Source organism: Pinus tabuliformis, chromosome Q, assembly GCF_031772625.1.
Source record: "Pinus tabuliformis cultivar Carrire ecotype Pingquan chromosome Q, CPIR1, whole genome shotgun sequence".
In the NCBI taxonomy this organism is placed as follows: domain Eukaryota; kingdom Viridiplantae; phylum Streptophyta; class Pinopsida; order Pinales; family Pinaceae; genus Pinus; species Pinus tabuliformis.
In genome coordinates this window covers 1,219,734,079-1,219,745,249 of record NC_142296.1, presented here as the reverse complement: position 1 = coordinate 1,219,745,249, position 11,171 = coordinate 1,219,734,079, and the positions used below count along the sequence as shown (strand labels likewise).

The 11,171-nt window shown below is 32.3% G+C and overlaps 1 protein-coding gene across 2 annotated transcripts; it reads left to right on the top strand.

The window, feature by feature from the left end:
* The first annotated feature begins 228 nt into the window (after positions 1–228).
* LOC149224173 (cytokinin hydroxylase-like) lies at positions 229–8,185 on the top strand. 2 transcript variants are annotated; one of them, XM_089383503.1, is made up of 6 exons: positions 229–618; positions 2,913–3,142; positions 3,450–3,697; positions 4,715–5,078; positions 7,306–7,758; positions 7,879–8,185. In XM_089383503.1, the coding sequence occupies exons 1-6, from the start codon at positions 285–287 to the stop codon at positions 7,882–7,884; spliced, it is 1,635 nt and encodes a 544-aa protein (XP_089239629.1). In that variant the 5' UTR covers positions 229–284; the 3' UTR covers positions 7,885–8,185. The 2 variants fall into 2 exon arrangements, with proteins under 2 accessions (XP_089239629.1, XP_089239628.1); XM_089383502.1 differs by having other exon boundaries at positions 230–618; positions 7,874–8,185.
* The last annotated feature ends 2,986 nt before the right edge of the window (positions 8,186–11,171 follow it).

The window sequence follows — 11,171 nt, the reverse complement described above, 5'->3', positions numbered from 1 at the left end:
GGCGCGGAGAAACGGGGAACTTTTAACCGCTGATGAATGTGAAGAAAACGCCTTATCGGCGACGTTGGTCGCGAAGAAAAGCTCGCACCGTATCTCTTGAATAGTTAAAAAGTGGAATTATATTTCATTTCTTTTTTGAGGTACATATTCTCTTGGCCGCTTAGAGTCAGTGGCCCATTGGTTGTCACAGCATCCCCCAATTCTGTTGCTATAAATTGCAACCTCCTCTTGCAAGAAAGACACACACGCGCACACAGCTTTCTCGATCTCTTCTGGCGGCCAATATGTCTCAGCTGGAGGAAGGAGGAGCTGCTGCTCATGCTCAGCATATCGTCGAAATATTCATGATAGTATTTATGCTACCAATGTTAAGGCTATCGACGATCGTCTGGAAGCAGCTCTGCAATTTTATATACACATACTGGTGGAAGCCGAGAAGTATCAGGAAAATTATGGAAAGTCAAGGTATCAGAGGCCCAACTCCTCGCTTTATCACTGGAAATCTGGGCGAGATGACTAAATTAAGAGAGCTCAAGGCTGCTAAAGACATGGATCCTATCAGTCATGATATTGTGGACAGACTCTTGCCGCACTATGTGAAATGGACACACGATTATGGTATGCTAATCTTTCCTGCTACTCGTTTTCTGTAACATTTCAGGAATTTTACCTCCAATCTTTTATTGCAGAATGAAATATGAACCGTTCCCCCTTGCAGAATGAAAAAGATAGCCTGAAGGTGACTGCAAGGGTAACGGGAATATTAGTTAAAATCGATCAGCTGGTAATACTTCATTTGATTTGATGTCATAAATGAGTTTGGTTACATTTAGGCGTTATAGCTGTTTCCTGATCTTGAATTATAGCTGTTGGAGGTATGCTCTGTCTATTTAACATGCATAGCTTGATCTGCTCTTCAACTTGTCCTCACCATGAACACACTGGTTGTTTCGAAAAGCGTGGACAAATGAAATACCATGTGATTTTCGCCGAAAAATCTATATTAAACTTGATATGGATCACAGAGGCATCAATTCAATAATCTAAATAAGTTTAGATTTAAATTTTGGGTAGTGTAGTTTACCGAAGAAATAGTTTTTATTTTTTTATTTTTTTTAGTTAATTTTAATTAAATTTTAGCAGGAATTATGGATCACAGAAGTCTCCATTCAATAATCTAAATAAGTTTAGATTTAAAATTCGGGTAGTGTAGCTTAGAAGAAATAGTTTTTTTTAAAGATTTTTTAGTTAATTTTAATTAAATTTTAGTAGGAATTTAAAAACAATTAAATTGAGGTTGTTTAATTTGCAAAATTAGATTGTTTTATTAGTTTTTCAATGTGGAATTTATTTATTCATTTAAAAAAGTATTTTAAATAACAAAAAATCAAAGTATTATTTGAAATTGTAGGGTGAAAAAACCTATTTTCTTTATAAATTAGATAAGCTTTTAAATTTTAATACGGGCATTCAACTGTTTACAAAATTTTGAACCATACTTTTAAAAAAGATTAAATTTATTATATATTTCAAAATATATTTGAAATAATAAAAATTTACAATCCCATTTAAAATAAAAATAAAACTATCAAATAATTAAATTTCCATAAATTTAAATTAATTTTTAATATGATAAGGAAATTTTTCACCATTATAATTATGTTATTTAATTTTTCTTCTAGAAATACTAAATTTTTTCCTAACATTCTAGATAATATTTCTAGTATTCCAACTTAATTTTTAAAATATTTTTTTCCAATAATAATGGAAAAAAATTGGCGTGTTTTCCTAAACATTTTTACATGCTTTGCATTGTCGACCGCCTTACTTTTAAAATAATAACATATCTGTAAAGAGTAAGAATACACTATCTATATATCAATAATAAAATCTAGTTCAAGCGTGTAAATTTTTCATCTTTTAAAGCTGTTTTGATTAAAACACATTTTTATATTGATTTAAAATAATCTATAATTTAACATATTAAAATAGCACTAGTGCAGCATAGATTCATTGATTGGGAAAAGAGCATTCGTGCGGTTTAAAATCTAATGGCAACTTGCTTCCCTTTTGTGCGAATGTCCAATCATTGAAATACGGATGCGATTATTACGATTACAATATATTTTGTTCATACTATCATATAACTATGGAATTTGTGCTCTCCACCCTTGTAAAGGAGTGTAGGAGTGTGTCTCCATCGATGAGAAAGTGCTATTTGAATTTAAAAAAATAAATAAATTTGGAATTGGTATTTAAAGAATTTGATTGAACTTAAAGGTTTATTTTACATTTGAGTGTGAAGATTATGTAGGAAGGCTGTGTCTAAATATATATATATATTTTTTTTTTTTCAAAAGGTGGAAAAACCTATCAAACTCAGTTTGTCAAACCAACAATGAGGACAGCCATCTCTGGCTGCTATCCGCGAATGTCAGTTGACACATCACTGTTATCAAGGAAAACCACGCCACCTGAAATAACCCGCTGGTGGTCCGTAAGGGGGCAGGCTTTCACTCCTGCCAGATGCCTCTGGGTCTTGGGCCGTTAACCTGTTTCCTTACGTCCGAGGAAGACGAGCTCTTAGCCAAGCAGAAACAGTTTTAGGGCATACTCCAGGCCCTAGCTGTGTCTAAATATGTTGTATCAATTGAGCTGTTATTTTTTAAATAAAAATAAAATATTCTAAATAAAAAAATATCTATTGTAATAATAAAAAAATATGCTATATATATTTAATTAATTATATAAAAATACAATTTAAACTATCAAAAATTACACACTTTTTTTTTTCACTCTGACAAAAATATACGCTAAAAAATTTGATCCCTGCCCGTAACTATCACAAACCAAAATAATTATGTGCTTATTTTGCTAACACTGTTGCAATATTCATTTTTTGTTCTTAACAGGCCGGCGCTTCATCTTCTGGTGGGGCATCGAACCCCGGCTGACAATTACAGAGCCAGAGCTAATCAAAGAACTTTTGTCTGCGAAGCACGGTCTCTCATATGGGAAATCTCAACTGCAGCAAAAAGGTGTGAAGAATTTCATTGGAAAAGGCCTGTTGATGGCTAATGGCGAAGACTGGGCGAACCAGCGGCGTGTCATAGCTCCTGCGTTTCACCAGGAGAATCTCAAGGTACTCTACATTGCAATTACCACGCAAGCAAAATTCGACATTACCAAACAAGCCTGTTAATAAGCAAAATTCGACATGGCAAAAAATCGATGCAGGAAAAATGGTAAAACTTGGACAATATCTGAAAAATGAAAAACCAAAATCCGAAATTTTTTTGCAGAACTTGACCTAGATCTATTTAATTGGTGTTTAATAGATTTCAAGAGGCGAATAGAAAAACTGGAAGTAATTTCCTGAATGATTATTTAGCCGTGGAGCAGCTGCTTATTTATGTGAGCAATATTTGATGAAAATAATTTCTGCGCAGGGACAAGTATCATTCATGATTGAAAGTACAAAATATATGATAAACGAGTGGAAGAAAAATGTGGAGGAAGGGGGCGGAACTGTGGAGATTGAGGTGGGCGAGCATTTCGCCCGCTTGGCGGCAGATATCATAGCGAAGACGGAATTTGGGAGTAGCTACGAAGGGGGAAAACGAGTTTTCGAGAAGCTGGGTCTACTGCAGAAGCTGGCATCCCGTGCTGGGCGTTGTTCTCGACTTCCGGGTAGCAGGTAGATCTGAAAGTGCCGGTGTACGGAATTTAAATGGTTTTATGTGGTTGACTGTATCAATCTGTTATTGGTTAGGTTTAAGAATAAATTTATGTGTTATTTAGAGGAATCAGGGTAGATAATCAATGTAGATAATTATGTTATATAGGCAAAAAAAATTATTTTTTTGTTATTAGGAGGAATCAAGGTAGATAATCAGTAATCAAGTTATATAGGAAAACACCACCAATATAAGAAAACACCACCAACAACATCTAGTTACAACATCTTGTTAGAGAAATCAAGCTAAATAATCACTTTACATAGGCAACCACTTACCTGCCAATAAGAGGAATCAAGGTTACATAGGCAAACACCACCAACACCATCTATGTGCTAGTCCGAAAAATAAAAGTAAATAATCACTTTACATAAACAAACACCACCTACCTGCTAATCAGAGAAATCAAAATATATCAGAGAAGTCAAGATATATAATCACAAATCAAAATAGATAATCACATTACCTAAACAAACATCACAAACAACATTACTTGCTAGTCAAAAGAATCAAGTAGACAATTGGCATACATAAACAAATACCATAAACAACATCTACATGCAATTCAGAGGAATCAAGGAATCAAAGACAAATAATGGCCTCACAGTGATAGCGTTAAATTATTAGTTGACTGAATCAATGCAACAATAAATGAATGAATTTCGGAATAAGGTACATGGGCAAGCAAAGTATCCATTTTTCTTTACATGCGGCAAAATGTGTGATCATACATGGTAAAGTTCTATCTTGATTCCAATTTTATCAACATTAAAATTTCCATAACATGCACATTAAAATTTCCATAACACGCACAAGAATTTGACGAATAACATCTAATAACAGGACTGTGATGACGGGGAATTTGGATTTTAATGTCTTTTTCTTTTTAAAAAAAATATGATACCTGATGATGTCTATGTTATGTTTATGGAAAAGAGAATCTGAATATATGTTTGACAAGTTTGTTTGTGTGGCAGATTTGGGGTGAATAGACAGGTGTTGGAACTAAAGAAGGAGGTGGAGGAATCTCTGCAGCGATTGGTAGAGGCCCGGCGAGGCTCAGTGAGCATGGGGCGGAGTTGTTCATATGGCCATGACCTCCTGGGATTGCTGCTCGCTGAGAGCGAGAAGCTGGGAGCCACGCCGTTCACATCGCAAGAGCTGATAGACCAGTGCAAGACTTTTTTCTTTGCAGGTCAGGACACCACGTGCACTCTACTTACGTGGACAACCATGTTGCTCGCACTCCATCCGGAATGGCAGCGGCGAGCTCGCGACGAAGTTCTAGCCGTGTGCGGTGGCGGCCCTCCTGATTCCAATACTCTTCAAAATTTAAAAATCGTAAGTTTTATATATACTTATTTTTAATGGGATAATGTAGATTTATAATAAGGGTCTAGTTAAATTATTTGGAGATCAACGAGAATGACGCATTGCAAAACATTAATAACATTAAAGATATTGTTACTTCTGAGTTCAAAGAAAAAATGCGCTGTGAGAAAGATTTAGTGGCTAAAAGAAAATTAAGTTATTATAAGAAGGTCATCAACCCCACCCTAGAAGATCAAAAGTATCTCTCTATTTTAACTAGCTCAAAAAAGAAAATTAATATAGCAAAGATTAAAACGAATTCTCATGAGCTCCATAGTGAAATAGGGCGTTTGGCAGTTCCTAAAACACCATGGATGGAATGAATCTGCCATATATGTGAGAATAGGAACATCGAGCATGAAAACCACTTCCTCTTAGACTGCCCCACGTACAACCACATTAGATCTCAGTTTCACAATCTTTGTTACAATACTGACCTTCTTAGCCTTTTGCAATGTCAAAATTATAGTGAGGTCGAGAGGCTTCTCTCCAAGCTTTTTGAGCATAGGAATAAAACCTTAAATCAAAATAAATAATTTGTTTCTTTAGGTCCAATAGACCAATGTTTGGTCTCAGCGGACCAAAATAAATAATTTGTTTCTTTAGGTCCAATAGACCAATGTTTGGTCTCAGCGGACGTTAACCATCATCATCATCATATATAAGTACGAATTTATTTACGATTTTAAAAGTTGATTTATTTTATTTAAAAATATTTAAAAATAAGATTATGATGGCAAGAGGTTTTGTTTATTTTTTAAATATTACTCCAAGTGATATACATTTTTATAATTATTTATCTATTTTTCCTAGTCAATTTCTTGAAATTTTAATTTTCAATTTTGTAATTTACAAAAATCAAATATTTTAAAGATTTTCAATATATTAAATATATTGATATATGAACAAAATTTTTATCACCAAAGAGTGAAAAATACAAACACTTTTAGTAATTAAATTGTTTTTATATCATAAAAATATAAATAAATAACTAAATTTTTTATAATACTTTAACTATACTTAACTTTATCTATCCAATAATCTCTTTTTTATTAAATTATAAATATATTTCTTTTCAAATTAATAAAATAAAATAAAAAATTATCCAAAATAACTAAATTTATTTTTTATAATACTTCAACTTTACTTAACTTTATTTATAAAATAATCTCTCTTTTATATTAAATTATAAACATATTACTTTTCAAATTGATAAATAAAATAAAAATATCCAAAAATAACTAAATTTATTTTTTTTCTAATATTTTAACTTTATCTCACTCTACTTATAAAATAATCTTTCTTTTATATTAAATTATAAACATATTCTTTTTCAAATTAATAAAATAAAATAAAAAATATCCAAAATATTTTTTTTTTTTTAATACTTTAACTTTATTTATATATAATATTTTTCTTTTGAAAATTAAAACAATTAGTAAATAGATACGCTCTAACCATCTTTTAAATTATAGCAATTCATTCAACATGTATATCATAATATACCCTTAAAAATAATTATTTTACATAATTAAAAAGTATTGTATAAAACATGTAGCTTTTCATTCACATAACTTATAATTATCAAACCATGCACATAAACTTAAGGAATATCATTTTCACTAGGATCCAGTTGAAATGATAAAAGTTTTGAGGCTCACAATTTTTTATCTCAATGGCATTTGAACTCCTTAAGTTTATTTTCGTTCTAAATGGTCACAAATTTATATCCTAATTTTATTTATATATATTTCAGTGTGTTATAGTTTGTTTTTTGGTGTTGTTTAATGAGGTTCTAATTTTATAGGTATTTTTTTTTGGAATTTTATTAAAAAATTAAGAAAATCTTATTGTGAGAGTGTATTTTATGGCAAAAATAAATTCAGTACTACCAAAAATCTTAAAAGTCCAAAATCATAAAATCATAATTTTATAGGGATTTTAAAATTTTTTAATAAAATTTTGAAAATTTTATTATTTTCCAAAATAAATTATGACGGGTTTAAACCATTTTTTTTTTTAAGTTTATTTTGACCTACTGAACATTTGAACCTTGAATTCATAACACTGAAATTGAGATTACCAAAAGATATGTTGAAATTGATTTAAACTAATATTATATATTTAACCTATTGTAAATAAACTTTTATTGGTAGGTTTCACATGTACCTTAGATTTATAACCTTCTTTAATGCAGATGGGAATGATATTGAAGGAATCATTGCGACTGTACACTCCTGCAAGTTTATTCGCCAAAGAAGCATTCACAGACATGAAACTGGGCGACCTGTTCATACCAAAGGGACTGTCAGTATGGATTCCCGTGCTGGCCATTCATCACGACAAGAACATATGGGGTGAAGATGCCAACGACTTCAATCCAGAGAGGTTTTCTCAGGGTACTGCAAAGGCGTGCAGAAACAATCCCATGGGCTTCATACCATTTTCCTTCGGTCCTCGCAAGTGCGTGGGGCAGACTTTTGCCATCATGGAAGCCAAAATTGTGCTGGCCATGATCATCACAACTTTCACGTTTCATTTATCTCCTTCCTATCGCCACGCCCCCATTTCTGTACTCACGCTCAAGCCCCGCCATGGCGTCCAAGTCATATTCCGCCCAGCCAACATTAATTCAACGTCAGCGACAACAGTAAGTGGCTGATTTATTGACAGCGACCTTTGTTTTTTGTTTTTTTTTAGAATTTCATATCTGAGGTTCCAGAACGCAGTACCGTCCTTGTTTTGATTAGACTATTTGCCTGTAGATCAGAATTGATCCATAGCTTTCATGGAAAACAGAGGACGGTGGAGAAAAGAGAGAAAAAAACACAAAGGGCGGCATGCGTGAAAGATTTTGTTAAATTCTTTCTGATCTCGCCTCGACTCGACTCTCCATTCAAATCATGGAGATACGAATATAACTGTGTGTGAGAGAGATGTAGGACGGTTACCTATCCCACTGTCGGTTTGGTCACGACTTTGAGAGAGCTCCAAAACTTGCCCCTCCGTATCATCACTCCAATCTTATATATTCGATTCCTTCTTAATGCAATATCATTACTTCTCTGTTTGTTCTATCACAGATTCGCCCAATTGGTCCAATGGGCTGAACTTTATGTTATTCTCATAAATTTTGCTCACAAAACATTGGTTCGCCTCATTTTCTTCCTGCCTAGGGTGGGTCCTATGCTTGACTTGCAACGATACTGAAACCCAGAATGTATTCAATGGCACCACCTTTTTAACTTTGCACCACCATTGGGCAATTTGCAGTTGCTTGGAAAGTGCTCTTATGACGTGTATACCTTATTAAAAAAACAAAATATGTACAAGAAAGAAAGTTCAACGCCCCTTTAAACATTCAACGATATGTGTATCATTCTTTAAAGGCTTCATACTTCAACAAACAAACAAAGTTCAAGGACCCTTTTCAATAATAAGTGTATCATACTTTAAAAACTTCATACTTTAACAAAGTTTTAAAGAAAGATGGAGCCAATGAAAATAATTTCTTAATGCAGTAATGAAGATTTTAAAGGAATGGGGGTGATAATGAAAAATAAATTCTGAGGTTTTTTTGAATAATGGAAAATTTATGATAATTTTGTTGTTAAATTAGAAATGATAACAATTATCATCATTGGAGCCAATGAAAATAATTTCTTAATGGAGCCAATGAAAATAATTTCTAAATGTAGTAATGAAGATTTTAAAGAAATATGGAGATAACTAGGGTTTTTTTTTGAACTATGGAAAAATTTATTATAATTTTGTTGTCAAATTAGTAGTGGAAACAACACAACTACTATCATTGACATCTAAACATGTTAAGATGAGTTATGAATTATATAATTTGTTATAAGTTATGAATTATATAATTAGTTGGAAATGGTTTTATTATAAAATAGGTATAATACTACTCTAGCTATATAAATTAAATGATTGGTAAATGTTCATAAGCATCGACAACTATCATTGACTACTAAGCATGCTAAGAGTGAATTATGAACTATATAATTTGTTATAAGTTATGAATTATATAATTGGTTAAATTAGCAGTGGGAACAACACAACTACTATCATTGACATCTAAACATGTTAAGATGAATTATGAATTATATAATTTGTTATAAGTTATGAATTATAGAATTAGTTGGAAATGGTTTTATTATAAAATAGATATAATACTACTCTAGCTATGTAAATTAAATGATTGGTAAATGTTCAACTATCATTGACTGCTAAGCATGCTAAGAGTGAATTATGAACTATATAATTTGTTATAAGTTATGAATTATATAATTGGTTAAATTAGCAGTGGGAACAACACAAATACTAATACTATCATTGACAGCTAAACATGTTAAGATGAGTTATGAATTATATAATTTGTTATAACTTATGAATTATATAATTAGTTGGAAATGGTTTTATTATAAAATAGATATAATACTACTCTAGCTATACAAATTAAATGATTGGTAAATGTTCATAAACATGAGAACTATCATTGACTCCTAAGCATGCTAAGAGTGAATTATGAACTATATAATTTGTTATAAGTTGTAAATTATATAATTGGTTAATTTAGCTGTGGGAACATCACAACTACTATCATTGACAGCTGAGCATGCTAAGATGAGTTATGAATTATATAATTTGTTGTAAGTTATGAATTATATAATTAGTTGGAAATGGCTTCATTATAAAATAGATATAAAACTATTCTATCTATATAAATTAAATGATTGGTAAATGTTCATAAACATCAACAACTATCATTGGTGCTAAGCATGCTAAGATGAGTTATGAATTATATAATTGGTTAGAGATGGTTTTATTATAAAATATATATAATACTAGTGTAGCTATATAAATTAAATGATTGGTAAATGTTCATAAACATCAATTCTTTATAAGCATCAAAACGCTTACTAAGAGATACATCATTAACAAGAGTAACTAAATTATAATTGTATTATTAAAAAATAATAAAAAAAATTACTATATAAGTTAAACATATATACATTTAAAATTCTCAACCATGGAGATTTATTCCCACTTTATTATGGATATTCTTAACTTGTAAATAGGTTTTGTTACAATACCATGGTTTATCAATACCACATGCCTAAAAAGCCACAAATCACTTCATATGGCACTTGTTCATAAGACATTTTTTTAATTAATCAATTTAATTAAAATGATCAAAAGGGAAAAACGACATAACTATTTTGCAGATAAATCACAATCTTTGATATGTGTATACCACCATGAATATTCTAGATATAATGATAGTGTAGCTATATAAATTAAATAATTGGTAAATGTTCATAAACATCAATTCTTTATAACCATCAAAAGGCTTACTAAGAGATACATCATTTTTTTTTTTCTCGTTAATACTATGCTATGCTATTATTTACAGTAAAAGAAAAACAGTTACAGGCATGTTATCATCTGCCAGAGGCCGGGGATGGCCCCTGGACTTACAGTACTCAAAAATCCACCCATACAGGGTCCACGCCACAAGATTGAATACCCACGCAGGGGCCTTAACATAAAACTAAATCGCCCACGCAGGGGCAGCTTCCTTGAGATCAGACACCCACGCAGGGGTACTGCCACAGAGATAGAGAGCCCACGCAGGGGCTTTAAACTTTTGAAGAGCAGTGAGGGCAGAGTAGTCATTCCACTCAGGGGCGTGGAAGAGAAAAGGAGAATATTCATCATACTCCCTCGCAAAGCAGAGACTTTCAAAACAGGGCTTGGAGACGCAATGAACACTATAATTCGCATACAAAACAGAGACGTTCAGAACATACCGGCTGCCATAGCGGCTTACATGACAATTCAAGGCAAAACCAGAGCATCGAATGAAAGGAAGAGACTGAGCGAGCGGACGACTAATCGTCCGGCTCCTCTTCATATATCCAGCACGAACCTTCCGGGGGGGGGGCCCAATCAACCTTGGCTTTCTCTGACGAAGGCGCCTCCTGAGTCGCTGGAGGGTCGAGGTCTGGCTTGGAGTGGTCTTCTGGCATTCCCTCAACAGCCCTGGAG

Excerpts from the sequence above, each read along its gene's own strand:
- LOC149224173 (XM_089383502.1), top strand. The coding sequence starts at position 285 with ATGTCTCAGCTGGAGGAAGGAGGAGCTGCTGCTCATGCTCAGCATATC. Across the intron at positions 619-2,912 it reads GAAATGGACACACGATTATG|GCCGGCGCTTCATCTTCTGG; the intron begins GTATGCTAATCT and ends TGTTCTTAACAG. Across the intron at positions 5,079-7,305 it reads CTCTTCAAAATTTAAAAATC|ATGGGAATGATATTGAAGGA; the intron begins GTAAGTTTTATA and ends TCTTTAATGCAG.